Source organism: Filicampus tigris, chromosome 18 (assembly GCF_054856515.1).
Source record: "Filicampus tigris isolate MCC_2025a chromosome 18, RoL_Ftig_1.0, whole genome shotgun sequence".
Taxonomy (NCBI): domain Eukaryota; kingdom Metazoa; phylum Chordata; class Actinopteri; order Syngnathiformes; family Syngnathidae; genus Filicampus; species Filicampus tigris.
The window spans coordinates 4,627,595-4,644,296 of NC_141234.1; the positions used below are offsets into that span (position 1 = coordinate 4,627,595).

The 16,702-nt window shown below is 42.0% G+C and overlaps 2 protein-coding genes across 2 annotated transcripts; both read right to left on the reverse strand.

Moving 5' to 3' along the window:
- Positions 1–901: 901 nt before the first annotated feature.
- LOC147132071 (uncharacterized) lies at positions 902–3,151 on the reverse strand. Its single transcript, XM_086015566.1, has one exon. The coding sequence runs from the start codon at positions 2,857–2,859 to the stop codon at positions 2,254–2,256; it is 606 nt and encodes a 201-aa protein (XP_085871692.1). The 5' UTR covers positions 2,860–3,151; the 3' UTR covers positions 902–2,253.
- A 154-nt stretch (positions 3,152–3,305) lies between these two features.
- zbtb8b (zinc finger and BTB domain containing 8B) lies at positions 3,306–7,671 on the reverse strand. Its single transcript, XM_086015141.1, has 5 exons — positions 7,510–7,671; positions 6,842–7,034; positions 5,762–6,632; positions 5,499–5,677; positions 3,306–4,730 (listed from the first exon to the last, which is right to left on the reverse strand). The coding sequence occupies exons 2-5, from the start codon at positions 7,013–7,015 to the stop codon at positions 4,416–4,418; spliced, it is 1,539 nt and encodes a 512-aa protein (XP_085871267.1). The 5' UTR covers positions 7,016–7,034; positions 7,510–7,671; the 3' UTR covers positions 3,306–4,415.
- Positions 7,672–16,702: the final 9,031 nt, after the last annotated feature.

Below are 16,702 nucleotides of genomic sequence, written 5' to 3' on the forward strand. Positions count from 1 at the left end.
GCCCCGTTCGTACTCGCTCAAGTCCCGCGACTTGCCCATGTGGGGCCCGTGTGGTCCAACAATCGGACTGGAGGAAGACACGACAAATTCCTCTTTTGTTTTGATGATGGGACCTAGCTCAAAACGAAAACATTGGCGACTAGTAAATAAAGCTCTTCTTCGGTGGTTTGTTTGTTCCGCACCTTTGCGCCCTCTTCTGCTAATTTGAGTTACTACAGTTTTAAATTTAGCGTTGCTTGAGGTCAGCGGTTGTACTACTTACAGTAAGTGTAAAAAGTCTACACTGTTACCAAAAGAACCCCAATTAAAAAATAATTGTAATTATGACCTACAGCTTGCAAAACTCGTGCTGTATGTGTAAGTTACACAACTGCCACCTTTTCGATTTTAGTATGTTTATAAGGAGAGTTGTACTTAATATGAAAAAAGTATGGATTTATGGATCATGTATGTTTTTATGGATCTTGAAGTAACAAAGGGACTGAACTTGATAAGCTTTGCTTTCTTCAGCCCCAGCCAAATTTCCACTTTATTAGTGTGTCATTTTTGTGTGCTTGTTTGCTACAAATACATATTAAATAAAATTTTAAATACCCCTGTTTGATCCCAAATAAATCGTATTTGCTCTAGTAAGTATAGAGAATGAGATGAGATACTCCAGGTTTTTGGTTTCTAGAAGAAACCTGAATAATGAACATTGATTTGAAGCACTCTTAATTCCCTCCGCCTTGGCGAAGGCTGCATTCCTAACAGAAGAAAATCACACAGTAAGTATGGTGTTCTTTTCGTTGGTTGTTAACAATAAAATCGTTGACTCATTTTTTCACTTGGTTTTCTCGCCATCAAATCCTTCTCTGCTTGACACTTCGCTGTGGTCATAAAATAATCATACAATTGTGAATAGAAGTAAATAAAATAGACATTTAATGTACAATAACAAATATGTAGTAACATGCAGGCATATCAATGTTAACTTCACAGGAAAATACCATGAATGCATGCAAACCTGAAGACACGGGTTAATTTCATAACATCAGTCGAATCATGTCAAAGTAAATATGTACAAATAAGGTGCAAAATAACATTAAAACCTCAGACAAATTCAATAGCATTTAATTATCCATACACAAATCAAAGTACAATTTAAGAGCTTCATGGAGACAAAAAGAAACATTCAATTGCTCACAACAGATTAACAGGAACATTTGAGCTCTTCGCTTGAGGACTTTTTAAATAAGAAAAAGAACAAGGTACCTTAAATGTGACTTGATCAAATGAGGTAAACCCCAACATGATGGTGAACAAACCGAGACGTATGACACAATTCACTTGATGATGCGAGGGTCAAAACCCACCCAAATACTGTTGTCACATTTTTGAAACAGCATGCAGCTCAAATGGATGCCACACACTCCGTACGTGTACATGCACTAAAAATTTCACCATTGCATCAAACCAACTGAAACAAGACATTTCAACTGCATTCAATACAGCTCAATCTAACCCTATTTGTCCTATTTATATGGATTTATTAAATTTCTATTCCAGTGGTCTAGTATCTAGAGCAGACTCTAACACAGCATTTAATTCAAAAGTAGAGAAACAACTTCTGGCATTTGTGTTGTCTAATTATTATTTTTTTTAAATGCGTTGCCACCATTTTTTGTAGGCAATTACTACCATTCATTTGTACATGGAAACATGCTGAGTGACATGGCTGAAGTGTGCTTTGATCAAGTACTTCAAAGTCTATCGTCACAATTTTGTAACATTTGGACGGACGGTCAAGGAATGGCAGAGTGAACCAGATGGGATTAGTGTGCCACTTGGTGGTACACAAATAAAACACTTAAATATATTTTCAAACTGTGCAATATGTTACAGCTTCTTGAACTTTTTAAACCCAGTAAAACACTTTTGCCGAGTAATGCTCAGTATTTAACTTTTAAGTGCAATACGTTTCTGTCTTTAGAAATGGGTTTCCAAACTTGCTTTTTATTTAACTCAGCCGCAACATAGCTTGCATGATTCAAAGTACATGTTTCAATTTTCCTATATTTCAGTAAAGTGGTAACGTACAGACTGTGCATCATGCCTTACAACAATAAATGCACTTTTTATATGAACACGTATGCTTACTACGCTACTGCATTTCGAATGTTGATCATGTGTCCAGTGCTTTAAATTAAGAGTTGTAAGTAAGCACAGAGCCACAGGCACTGGTGATCTGAAGGCTCCAGGCAATGCAGGTCCTCACCAACCCTGAAACCCCGGTAGAGGCGCTTCAACCCCGGGGAGCGTCTGGTTGCAACTCATGGGGGCACCCTCGTATGGCAATGTCTCCTGGTTTTTCCTCCCCGTGTCCTGTTCAGCGCTGTTGCTGCCAACCAAGTCCGTAGACATGTTAGTCTGTTCTTTCGATAGTGAGCCCTGGACGGGGTCTTGCTGCTTGGTCCGGGGTAGCGAATTCTTCCGCGCGGTCCGAGGCACCGAGTCCCGCCGGGGAGGCTTGCGGCTGTAGCCCAGCCGTTTCAAGGCCCGCTGGGTCGTTTTGTGCGAGATGGGCGTCTCGGCGTTGAAGTTGTACATGGTCTGGATCTCCGTGACCGTGGCCCGATTGTTGGCCTCCACCACTCGCTCCATCCGCCTCTCGCCTACCTCGTCGACGAGGCGTTTCCTCCCGCCGGTCCCCCGCAGGCTGCTCGTCTTCTTCTTGACGCACCATTCCCGGTAAACCCGCGACACTGCCGTCTTGGAGAAGCCCAGCCGGTTGACCGTTTCCGAGATGCTGCAGCCAGCGCCTCGAGCGCCAACGATCAGTCCTCGCTCGAACTCGGTCAAGTCCCGCGACTTGCCCATGTTTTGGAGGAAGCAGCTCCGATTCCCTTTTCAACCGATTGCCACTTTTTTTTCTTTCAATGGGACAACATATCCCACCTTTAAACAATGGCTGGTCGTAATTGGAGCTCTTCTTCTACGGTGGACTATTTGCTACGTTGGGCTCAATGTCGCCCTCTTCCGTTAGGTTTGTGACGGTGGCATGAAGGGAAAAGGTACTGATTGAATTCCAGTACTTGGGGAAAAAGTGCTCAAGTACAGATGCTAAATTATATGCAAGTACAAAATAATACATATACCCGACTTTTGTGACATTTGGTTGTCATGGGAAATTTAAGGATGAACTGAAACATTGAGTTCACTTGTAACGATTAGAGTGCATTTTAGGTACATTCTCTACTTTGCACTGTTCTGATGTGTATCACATACAATTTGATGACTTGGCACAACAATAAAAAAAATCTGCACACAAATGTTCCCCTCTTTTATTAACTTAAATAGTGTTCATAATGACGGGGGGGTATCACGTTAATGCCACACGTTCTTGACTTTTATGACATCAAACAAGTGTTCCCATATAATATCAGAGCGCAATAAGAAAAACAATAATTTTGCTATTCATAACTGAAAAAAATACACCTTGCGTAACATTTGTGTTTTCCAGATTAAATAGAGAAATTTTGAAAACCTCAAAGCTTGTGGTTTTAGGCTACCACATGCATCGCAATCATTCATCTCAACCACAGTTGACTTCACCTCATTTTACATTTTTATTATCAGGAGGTTGTAAAAAGTAACAAGTCTATTTTAACAAAAGTCAGGGATAGGAAGAGTAGATATATACGTTTTCAAATGTATGGAGTAAAGTTGAACTTTTGTCAGAAAATAAATACTCATGTAAAGTACAAATACGTGAAAAACGTACTATGTATTTGTAATTTGTTACTTGAGTTCCCACCACTGCCATTTAGTGATCATTTGTCATCAGTGGCTTCCAAAAGTGAAATGGATAAGTTAGCATTGCAAGTGCGTCAAGTCACCACAAGAGGGCAGCCCTCTGCTTCTCATTGGACACAAGTTTGCACAAGCCGTGCACTAGGCTTCAATGAAGGTTATCATTTGATTGAATTTTGAAAAATGTACAAAAGCATACAAAGGACATATGAGTAAAAAGGGAAAAAACAATGGCCTAAAACACTCAGATAATTTCAGCAATTAAGTATGTCTCGACCTAAAGTGAGGTACGCAAATACCAATAATTTAGCCAAATGTAAGCATTTTTTCCTTATTTTAACCAAAGTCAGCATAGGCCTGATTGTCAGTATCAAGATTAATTTTGTGGTGTGGCAAGTATCATGAGTTGGTCATCTCATTGTCATTTTTCTCCTTCATATGTGGTGTTTCTCATCATTAAAAATTTGGCCAAATTGTTAAATATCCAAGCGTGTGTATCCACTTAAATTCCAGTCGAGGTCTCAAATCAAAGATTTTTTTTTTTTTTTTTAAATCACAGAGTTCTGATTACAGTTCTGATTACAGACATCAATTCATGAGGATTAAGGATGAATTCTAAAGATTCACAGAGTGTGACCGACATCATCGCACGCCGTCAGATGCCGTTCCAGCATCTGTTTCTCCACCAAGTCTTCCACTCGACCAACCTCCACCTCATCCACGTCGTCCATGAAACTGGCCCAATCGGCGCCGCTGTCTTCACGTTCCGCGGGCTCCCCTTGGCCGGCCGGGTGCAGAGGGGTGGAGTCGGCGTGAGTGGTGGTCACGCAGTTGCAGCTGTCGCAGATGCCGTAGCGGCGGAAGCCCGGGGATACGCTGGACCCGGAGAAAATTCTCCTGCAGCTCTTGCATGACATGGGCAAGTCGTGCCGATGGACCTGGTTGGGTGTTCGCGAACAGTGACAGCAGTTAAGAAATTATTCTTCAGTGTTCAATACGGCAGTGTTTATTAGGTTAGGTCAAAGCCCTTCCTTATTAAATAGGGGCAGTGTGATTCCGTGCATGGATGGAGTACACACTTAGAATGAGAATAGAAGAAGTTGCGATTAAACTCTATTAATACAACTTGATTTTCACAAATTGGGAAGAATTTGTGGTTGTGAGTAGTGTTATCTTAAATGTGTGTGTGCGTTTGCCCAGCGTTAGCATGTGAATATTCGTTATTTAGAGGACTATCACTCCCGAAGTGGATGCTAATTATCCGTTAACATTTGAATGGGATCCTCCATTGACTTAAGCATTAGCGCTAGCGATGTTTTAAAAACGAAGACAGTTTTGTATTTAAATATACAACGTGTGCAATTATTTTGTTGTGTGCTTAGTTTTACAGTAAACTCCAACTGGTGTCATTACACAACTTATAGCACGCTTTGGGACGGCAGAGTCACATACGCTTGCTACCAATTAGCAACATGGTGCATTAAAGATAAAGGCACTTTACCTTTAAATAATAAGAAATAAAGGTAAAGTACCTTTAATGCACCATGTTAAATGCAACGTCGGGAATTTGCAGACGCACCGCACCGTTCTGCACATCCATTGTTTTTCTTCGGTTACAATGTTTTAAATAGAAGCCAAAATCAAAATCAAGATTTCAATTTCAATTAATCATCCAGCCCTAGTTCAAAATGCGATTCAACTCTTACGCTCAGGGCGTGGGTGCGAAGATGTTCCTGCCTCGTGAACCTCTTGCCACACATGGGACAGGGGAAGGGCCTCTCGCCTGTGTGACAGCGAAGGTGCCGCTTCATGATCCCCTTCTGCTTGGCCGTGTACGGGCAGAAGGGGCACTTGTGTAGTTTGACTGGAACCAGCAAGCTGTCACCTGCATGACAAAAGAGGCCGTAAAGTATCCACTTGACACACATCAAGTTTGCAAATTACACTGAACTAATCAGGTCCGCTCTACCTGTGTCCTCTCCGATCCAATCAGACTGGATTTCCATCACAGACGATCCCACAAAACCCAAGCTGTCCTCCATCCGGCTCACTCCTAAAATGCTACCTGGTGGTCTTTGAGTCATGCGCTGGCCCCCTCGGTCCACCAGTGGGTTGGGGCCTTCGCCCCTGGCCAACATCTCCATCAGCTGCCTGGCACTAAATGAAGAGCTGTAACCCACAGAGGAGCGCTCCGTGGAAAAACCTGGCGGAAGTGATCTGCTATGATGAGGAACAGTAGGTCCGGGATATGACGCCAGGTCTTTATTGTCAGGGGATTCCAAAGGCTCCTCATCTGGGTCATACTCTATCTTGGGGTTCACTAACTCGGGGGTCAAAGTGGAGCATGACGTTGAGGAGAGGTTCGTCTGATCCGTGTGTACTTTTGGTTTTTCACTGCCAGAATGGTAGTCGACGTCCATGTCTCGACTCGGGCCTGGTGGGGTGTTGCCAGGCATGTACAAAGGGCTGCGAGTTGGCTTTACATATGCTCCGTTTGCATCTGTATGCTGTGAACGAGGCTCCGCGGCCCCAACGCAACTCGACTTGGATGTAGCAGGAGTGCCGCTGTCCGCAGGTCTGTATCGTCCTTCCTGTCCTGGATTTTCCTCCTCGGCAACGCCCTCCTTGTCTTTATTGCATATTTCCAAAGAGGAGCTAATGTATTTTTTGCAAAGGTTCACCAATTCGGTCATTTGCAAGTAGCTGGCCGCTGACATCACCTCAATGACACTACTGCTGCTCAAGGCTAACCGGCCGGAGTAGAGGAAATCCAGGATGATGGCGAAGGCATCAGCTGTAACTATGTCTAATGATGCTGTGCTTTGGCGCTGTCCACTATCCTGAAATGAGAAAAACAAATAATTAAGAAAATGAACTTAAAAGTCACTGTTGGTGTTTCAAATATTTGAATGTGCTAAATTTCCAAAGAGAAAAATTATTGTGATTGGTTGTTAGTCTATATGTATCACCTAAGGTGAGGACCAGCGGTACTGAATATAAAATTGATATCCCAGAACAGAGTGTGGTCAGCCATCAAAAACCACTGCACCTGTAAATAGTGCACCAAAAGAGCCCGAAAATAGCCACTTCCCGCGAACAGGACATTGCGGTGGGCCTTGAAGACGCGGCCCTCGACGAGGATGCTGCAGTCACAGAAGTAGCCACGCTTGCGCTGCTCATTGAGTTCAAACAGAAGCTTGGGCAGGTAGCAAGGCACCTCCATGACTAACCTTCAGCAGGCTCTGCCAGGAGAAAGGAAAGGACAATGAATTAATAGGGACGTGAACTGAAATGCATCAGTCACACTGGAGTCACATAACTAAAAATAATAATAAATGTGTTATTGTTTCCTGATTCTGGATCTCTTTTTACAAGTCAGAATGTACTGTGTTAAACAGCTCCAGAGTATGTGTGTGTGCAATTGACTGAACGGTGTTTTATAGCGCTGAGTCCCTACATATTATGGCAAGATGTTTTAACATTTCCACGTGGACTTGTATGAAAAACTCAAGCCACACATAAGACAGCGTTTACCGCCTGCACGAACAGCAACGTAATAACACGAGCTGATGCATTTTCTTCATGCTGTCTTTGTTTTCAGGCTAGCTAGCGCTGCTAATGCTAACTAGCTAGTTACAAAACCATATTCGGTTACTAGCAAGAACCACCTTCAAGAGCGCGTGATGAATAAAAACACAATCGACCCGAATGACTTACTCGCCGAAACCCTGAAAAAACTTTGATGATGGGCCGTGAACTTGGAAACATTAAACTGCTAATAGCATTGTTTTCTAGATATTCTGCGATCGGAGTACAAGAGAAACATTTCCGGTATTGTAAGATTGACGTTTAGTTTAACCAATCAGAACGGACGTAGTCGTGGCCACAAGTGACTAGACCAATGGAAGAGGGAAGGACAACTATTTCGATTTAAATAGAATAATATAAAATAATAATTAACTATTGGGAGATAAATGAATAGATACATTTAATATAAATAAATACAATGAATCGTAAAATACAATATCTATTGTTCGAAAATGAATTTATCCTATCACAGCTGTAATGAATTAACAAGAACGTATTCGCTACAAGCATGGCATAACTCTATATTAAAATGGTAAAATGGTCATATTATGTGTGTGGAACCGAAAGTTTAACACAATCTAAAGATGCAGTTTGACTTCCAAGTTGTGTGTTCAAATTTTATTTTAACACGTAACAAATCCTTACTGTCAGCTCAAGAAAAGTTCATCAACACAGCATAAGTGAATAAAATAAGGTGTCACAGCTGACAGACGCATAAAGAATATTCAACACAAAAAAAGATATGTGGGGCTTGATGGCAAACTTCTGTGGTCATTTTCATTCTAGTCATGAGCTGTTAAGCCACTGGTGTCGAACTCGGGCCGCTGTCCTGCCCGTTTTCCATCTCTCCCCCTTCTGCAACACACCTGTTTCAAATGATCAGATCAATCGGTTCTGCAGGGGTCTGATCCCAGTCGTTTGAATCAGGTGTGTTGCAGGAGGAAACAAGACATGCAGGTGGGCGGCCTCCGAGGATAGCTCGGCTTAACAGTTAAGATATTCTTCTTTATTTATTTATATTTAAATCATTCATTATTCGTTCCACCCTTCAGTATACATGAGCACATCAGCTATGACGTTGTACTTAAGTACTGTTTTCCAATTGATTAAATTACTATTAATTTATTTCACACATCCACACATCTCAACCCACAGTTGTGGACTTCACAATATTTTCCTACGCCGTGGTGTGGGAAAACCACATTGATGTTATGACAGCCCAATATGAACCATGAATATTAGCACTAAATTACAACTAATACTATTCTTGCTCTAATTAAGGGTTTCCCAAACGTTTTCAGCTGAAGACCCAAAAGAGAAGTTTGGATCTTCCCTGTGACCTAAACTTAATAAAATACATGAAGCGTTGCCATAGAATAGTTATAGACTGCGTTTAAACCAAAATAACAGACAACATTCAGCTATTACCGCGGTGCCTACTTGATGATCAATACAATAAATGTGAACATTTTACCCTTGACAACAGAGGACTCCCTCTACTGAGAAATATTTAACTTGCCTTTCTTCTGTAAGATATTATTTTGACTGGCATGTGGCACAAATGTTATTACTTGGAGTGTAATGGTACATGTATTAATATTCAGTACATCTCTGTACCATACTTAGCATTTCCACATGGGATCTATTAGACGTTCCTGAAAAGTAGAGCTCAGTGCCAAGACATCATTGAGATTTTGTTTTTGTTTTTTTCCAGAATTATGTGCAATCCATCTGTGATGTTGACAGGTAGCGCATACCTTAAAACGGCTTCTCTAATTGATAATTTGTTTACATGTTTCACAACTACACCGAGAAACCTCTTCAAGACAAGAAAAAGACCACGCTTGTGATTTACGACAGACTCATGCGGCCTGTGATGTCTAAAAAGTAAACTGCCTTCATGTACGCTATGCATCCGCACTCATTGTGTGCGTCGACCGCACTGGCAGCCACAGTCTGGCGCTGAGGGCCTGCAGCAGCACCCCTCGCTCCTTGTGGTCTGACGAGCACCCGGGCCTGCATTTTCCCAGGCTGAGACAACACACCACGGTGGCAGCGCAAGCCACTTTGGGAGCCTGATTAAAGACTCAGGACAATGGAGGGACCGTGGTGGCATTTTCCATTCCTAGCGCCGTCTCCTGGGGGGGAGACGTTTGAATTATCCCAGAATCTCTGGAATTCCAAGCGAGGCTCCGCGGAGAGGACCCTCGACGGGGGATCAAAAAGACCAGAGCGTAGTGCGGTGAGCTGGTGCAGAAGCACACAAAATAGTGCATTTCTTCGGTTTATTTGTGATTTTTGGCCAATGAGCAACAGGCATGTGGTGTGTATTGTCCTTTTATCTCTTATGGGCAATCACTGGGAGTCTAATACACCAGGCGCCCCTTTTTATTTGGGATACACCACTCTCCTCCCTCTTTCTCTCTGTAATTATCATTTCATGTCGTGAGACCAACGGCCCGGCACATCTCACACTCTTTTCATCACTCACTGGATAGGACGAAAAGAATTCCCGACTGAAATAAATCTGCCAGCCTTTTTATTATTGTATATTGAGCACCACGGAGCCTTCCCACACCACAAACTTCCGGTAGCGAAGGGCCCCAAAAAACTGATGTCTTTGCCACAGGCGGATTGTGACGATCAAAGCCTGCTTGTGCTATATGCAGTTAGCCAAGAGCCCTCAGACGCTGACCTCAAACATTGCTCATGTCTGAGCGCAACACGGACTGTGTGTTTGTGGTACTTGTGAGGAAGATTGTGTAGCAATGGTTTCGCGGCACACGTGTTGCCTTTCAGCAAGATTTTTCTGTTTTGTCTCCCACAAGTCTGCCTTTCATGTGAGACCGTCGTCGCTAGGAATGAAACGTTGACTCGAAATGTGAATTTTTAGCAGAAGGGGGTAACTTGAGTCACGTGACTTGACTCGAGTCAGACTTTTGTCGCCAGTTTACGGATTTTAGACTTGACTAAAATTGATCAAAGACTATTTGTCATCGTACTTCAGTGGGCTCCATTCTCAATATTTGTATGGCCTAAAAGAGCGACATGCAAGTTAGTTAATATACTAGCAAGCAAGCAGAATTAAACAATTGGAAAAAGTAAAAAATGTGAGAAAAATGATACGATAAGAAAACTCAGATTTTTCAAATACTGACTGAATGAACGTTTTGACCCAAAAGACAAAGAACATTTATTTTGGGATTTTTTTTGCGGATTGAAATTGTAACATTTTAAATTTGGAGACACAGTACGCACGTTTTGCTTTTTGCTGCCTTAAGTTCAAAATTGACAAGCAACAGCTTAGCATATAACATGCTTGCAAGCAAACCGAGAAATTGTTTTCTAATGAAAGCGAGAAATAAAAATGTATGACAACTGAAAGCAGGAAATTGAAATGATAAACATAATAACCAAGAAATGCCATAGTCACATCAGTTTCGCATAGTCAATAATTACGGCCATTCATATTCTACCAAAGTATCAAAAATTACAATTACGAGTGGAGAAAATGTAACCAATATGTTGTTATGCGGCCAATTAAAATGACATAATATTTGGAGCGTGAACAGTGGCAGTAAAAAAGTCGAATTGATCAACACAGACCTTGAGTCCATCTCCTTTTTCTTCAACTTAACCCAAAAATTAGCATGAAGAAGAAAAATGTGTTCTCAGAAAGTGATATTGATGATAAATATCAAATTTGCACACTACGTATTATCTCTTCTAGGAAAGCTAGAAGTGTCCCATCAGTGCAGTTCAGTGATGGCAGTTTTTTTTGGATGACATGTTTTTTTTTTTTTTGTTTTTTTTTTTCTGAGCTTATGGCTGCTCCTCTGAGATGCCACGGGGTGACGTGTGGATGGATGCCTCCCTGATAATCAGAGGTGTTCCGTTATAGAAGGATTTGAGATACTAAGAGGCTGTCAGAGAGCTGCACCCCAGGGTGTCGGGGGCGGTGTAAAACAAGGATGCATCACCCTCCCAGTGGCATCTACCAAGGCTGTGAGCAAATGTGTATTTTGGATACATTCCTGACAATTACTGTGGACTTCCCCTTCGGTCCTTCCATACGGCCACCATGTAAAAAAAAAAAAAAAAAAAAAATGTTATATTTCGATGTTTTTAATATTAGCCGGGTCGTAAAAGAGCGCAGTCATTCAATTAAGCACAGTTGTTTTCATTTATCACTTATTCTTTGTTCTGTGTGGCTCATAAAAGATTAAATCTCGTATGTGATGTTCAAGTCACAATGAAGTGATTACGGGCCGGCGTGCCTTTGAGACATGGCACTGAGCGGCATTCTTCACGCACTTAAAAATAGAAACCGTCTGCTTTTCCAATTTCGCTCACTGGAGGACATTTGGGCATCTCCTTTTTTTTGAGTGACTAGAAACATAACAACATTCTTTCATATGTTCACCAGCATGTCCCTGTGATTTTACGATAATAATCAACTAATGTGGGAATGGCGTGGGAAAGGCAGAACTTTGCTTTTCATGAGCCGGGAAGCAAAAGTACAGTGGAAGCTCCAAAGTTGAACTATATGGTGTTCAACTGAAATTTGGGTGGAAAAATATTCCTCCAAAGTCAAACTAAACATCGCTTGGTGTTGCAAAGACAATCATAATAGAGAGCGAAACAGTCGCAGATGTTTGAGCCGTTTGTTTGGTACAAAGAGTAGACTGACAACAATACAAAATGAGAACACTAATGAAGAGTTAATCATAAGCCAAAATTCAAGCTCACACAAAGACCATGTTCCTGACATCACTCACTGGGCCACGCCCCTTAAAGTCACACTTACAACACTACAGTTCTTGTGACTGCTTGTCCCACCATAGTGAGTTGTTGTTATCCTTTCGGCTTTTCCCATCAGGGGTCGCCACAGCGAAACAAGTACACTTTATAAACTATATTTTTAATTCAAAATATGTCACCAAAGAATTGTTTTGTTTTCTTTATGGGGCATGAATTGATTAAATATATTTCAATGTGGGATATTGACTTGAAATACTTCCAAGTCAAGGTACCATTAAAAAACCTTAAATAAACTCAAACGCATATACAAATGTCTTATGCCGAGCAGATTCTATCATAATTAGCATTTAGCGGCAATGACGAGCATGAAATTGTGATTCTAGTCAACAAGGTGCACAGCTTCACTGTCGAGAAAGCTCCTCCCTCAAGTTTTTGTTTTGTATACTTATAACATTGTCTGCAAAGTCAATAAAGATTTGACAACGGTCACAGTCTGAGCCTGGAACAAACAAATTCACTTTACATAAATTTCCTTTGGGGAAATTAACTTGGAACTGAGAAGAACGTGGAAGTCAAACAGTCACGCAGCATCGATAGTCTTTCGGCTTTGTAGGTTAGACTGTAAAGATAAAGATCAGAGTGAGGAGGCAGGCCACAACACTGCGACAAATGTATGACAAACTGTCAGAGCCAATGTTGGTCCCCATTGAGAACAAAGACGGACAACATGAGACGGGGAATTGAACGGGGGGAAAGTGGAAAACAAATGTGGATGTATTGGTGGGAGCGCTGGGGAGGAAGACGGCTATTGGGGGGGGAAACAACGCAGATCAGTCAAGGGGGGGGGGGGGGTGAGAGGGGAAACATTCACCCTTGCCCACATTAAAGCCGTAAAAAAGAAAACAAACAGAAAAACATGTCTGACATAAAGAGACTGGTTTCCGCGGCGACAGCACAATGGCTGCCTGTGGCTCCTCGGGCCCTCGCCATCTCGTCTGGGCCCCGGCACCAGCGAAAGTCACCGCAGTCCCATCAGTAAGTGTGTGTGTGTGTGTGTGTGTGTGAGTGTGAAACATTGTGAATGTCATCATGCTCAATGCTGTGGGAACGGCCATGAAAGAGACCCCACTCAGAAGCCACAAAAGCTCCTTTCTGAGCCTCCTCGCCGCCTTTTAGCCTCTCTATTTATCTTTGCGCTGGGGAGCCGGATGAGGAGGGAGGACTTTCTCGCAGTCTCAAACCGTGACAAGCGGACTCACCCATGACTGACACCTCACTGTCACACTTAGTCCAGCATAGCTTCATCTCAAGAGACTCATATCAGCTCGTGTAATCAAACTTCCTGTAGCGTCCGGACAACGAAACAGCAAAAATATAAATCTCACTAATGTCTCAAACTTTGAGGAGTGAATCAAGGGGCAGTCTAGACAGACACATCCATTCCCTCATGGATCCAGTTTGGACATTGCTGAGCCACACTGGTGCCAGTTCCCATGCCAGTGCTGACTGGCCTCGTACCAATGAAGGGCACTTTTTCATGTCAGTGTCAGCATCGTGAGGCATGATAGGTTCATATCTCTCCCTGCTGCAACACACCGATCCTGACCATTGAATGAGGTGGGTTGCACCAGGGTGACATAAAACATGCAGGAAAAGTATCTTTTTTATTAACTCATTCAGTGCCAGACATTTTTAGACCCTCTTTCCCCCTAAGGTTTGAAAAATATTATAAAAAATATATAAATAAATTCCTGTGATTGAACGGCTGGACTGTGAAAAGACAAATAAATATCTCCTTGGCAGTGAATGAGTTAACTCATTCAATCCCAAAGATATATTTATATTTCAAGACATATAAATATGTCCTTGGCACTGAATGAGTTAATAAAATAAAGAATATATGTCGCAACTGCGATTGGCGCGTCGCCATCAGCGTATTCCACTTGAAGCCAGTTTGAGCCAAGTGGTTGTACGCAAGAACATTTTGAGCTTAAATGCTCACTCATGAATGTAATAGAAATTAAACTATTCTTTGATGTTTAACTTTGCCGACTCAATGTTGATGAATGAAGACATCTGTTGGCCATTATGACATACTGACAAAGTAAAAGGAGTGATTCATGCTTCAGATTGATTTTGAGATCAAATAAAGTAAATTGCTCTTCATCAAATTGAATCTAAACAAATTATGCAAACCAAGTTACGATTTCAAATATGCTTCCTGACACATCTAACGTCAAAAACTAGACCAGAAGATACTAAATGCCGCTAAAATTTGGTTTTCGGCTTGGGTATTGTATATTTAAGTACATTTCAGAGGCTGTCCTAAATGTTGTGCCCTTAACCCTAACCTTAACCCGAACCCTAAGTAAAGGTAAAAAGCTTGATTTAAGATTTAAATCAGTACTTCCACTTTTGCCTGGATTATTTATTTATTTACACTAAAAAAAAAATAAATAAAAAAAAAGATAGTACTTTTGCCACCTCCAGTATACTGTATTTGAACATTCAAAATCAAAGCTACAATAGGGCCATGCCTCAGAAGTGATAATTGCAGCCGGGAGTTTGCCATTATAAATTCCATCCACGTTCGTGTGAAGAACGAAGGCGTGCGCGTGAGCAAAAATTGCAAAAGTATGAGCCTGTTAATTTCAACGAGGAGACGCGGCCTTGTTGTGGTTTGGAGGGATGTGGCAGAGAGTCGACTTTAAAATAGCAGATCAAGACTGGCAGAAATCTCGTCGAATTCCATCGCATCGGCTCTCAGATCTCTCGCTCTCACGTCTGTCTTCACCAGCTCGATCCCCGCACGCTGAAACTGTTCTCATATTTAACTCATTTACTTTCTTCATTCATCTTCTTAATCACTTCTGTCCTTGTGCATGTTTTCCAGGCAAGTTGCGTCATTCTGGGACAAGCAAGTGTGGCCAGCTTAGAGCCATAAGTGAAACCAGAATGCATGTTCTAAAAACATGCATGTAGACTAAATGGTAAATTAAAATTTCAATTGAGAAAAGAAATGAATGAGATCTTCTCTTAAAGTGGAAAACAACCCAAACATATTTTTTTCAAGAATATATTCCCAGCAGGCCCACTAGTTGAAACACGGCATTCTGATAGATACTGCGTTTGTGGAATAAGAGTTAATCCACTAGTTTTTAGCCATCCCCGATGGCGGCCATTTTGTCAATTCTATCGACTGAAAATGACATCACAACCACTCAGGGCTCAGGTAAGGAACAATCACGGCTCAGTTTCAGAAAGCAGGTCAGCAGTGGTTGGTCTGTGATGTCATTTTCAGTAGACAGAAATGACAAAATGGCCCACCCCCAGAGATGGCTAAAAACGATTGGATTAACTCTTATTCCTCAAATGCAATATTTATCAGAATACCTTGTTTCAACTAGTGGGCTTGCATAGAATATATTCTTGAAAAAAACGTTTAGGTTGACTTCCCTTTAACACAACAATGCTGCATGTTTCTTAGGACATTTTTTGTCATCATATTGTACTGCATTTTTCTAAAATCATACGACTTTTCTTGTCTAATTGTAACAATTTTAGAATGACCTATATTCGTGTAGTATTACAATATTTTTCTATATAATATTTGGCCAAGTCCCATATTTCCGCTTGTCCTTAGGGAGAGAGACACCGTCAAGATTTGCCTGCGGTTTTCGGTTGGGATTTTTTCTTTTGCCGTGAACACAAACAGCAGTCTGTGTTCCCGTTCTCCTTTAATAAACAGATTGCCAGGGCAAGTTGACTTGACTAAAATTGCTCCAGTGTTCCAATGAAGCAGAAACAAGAGCACATAATTGAGTAGAGACAGAATCCGGAGCGAGATGTTTAGCACTCAAAAGCCCCAAAACAAACGCTAATACAACATCTTACACACAATCGTTGTCGTATGTTTAAACGAACACACCCTTCCAGTCTGCCAAGCAGGAAGAAACACACTCAGCTGGGCATTGTGTCGAAGGGGGCATGCCACTTAGCCTCGCTCTTTTCACACACACCCATGCAAACGCACACACGCACACACACACACACGCACACATGGCGCCGGGCTCTCGTGTTTCCATGGCAATCTGCGCCAGCAATCTTCCCACGGTGGCTGTGGAACCGATGACTGAGTGTTGCACAGAGCCGCATGTGTGAATGAATGGAGCGCGGTTGGTGCCTGCGTGTGAGTGTGTGTGTGCGTGTGTGTGTGTGTGTGTTTGAAGAGTGCTAACCTGTCCAGTGAAGAAGCCAGATGTTCAGACACTCACTGGGCTGATAGCGCCCTTGACCCTCGGTGTACAGGACCTCTACGGGGCTGGGCCTCTTATCTGTCATGTAGCTTTGTTTTGACACTTGGCACCTGGGCTTCTATCTTCAGTGGCGGGTACTAACAAAGTACAAATACTTAGTTATCATACGTCAGTATTTTCAGGTACATGCACTTTACGTGAGTATTAAGATTCTGATGGCTTTACTTTGACTCACAATAGGCTTGGTACTTTCTTCAAGATCCACGGAGGATGACAACGCAAAAAAACAAACATATCGACGTGAC

Excerpts from the sequence above, each read along its gene's own strand:
- zbtb8b (XM_086015141.1), bottom strand. The coding sequence starts at position 7,015 with ATGGAGGTGCCTTGCTACCTGCCCAAGCTTCTGTTTGAACTCAATGAG. Across the intron at positions 6,633-6,841 it reads TTTTGGTGCACTATTTACAG|GATAGTGGACAGCGCCAAAG; the intron begins GTGCAGTGGTTT and ends TTCTCATTTCAG. Across the intron at positions 4,731-5,498 it reads TTCGCACCCACGCCCTGAGC|GTCCATCGGCACGACTTGCC; the intron begins GTAAGAGTTGAA and ends ACACCCAACCAG.
- LOC147132071 (XM_086015566.1), bottom strand. The coding sequence starts at position 2,859 with ATGGGCAAGTCGCGGGACTTGACCGAGTTCGAGCGAGGACTGATCGTT.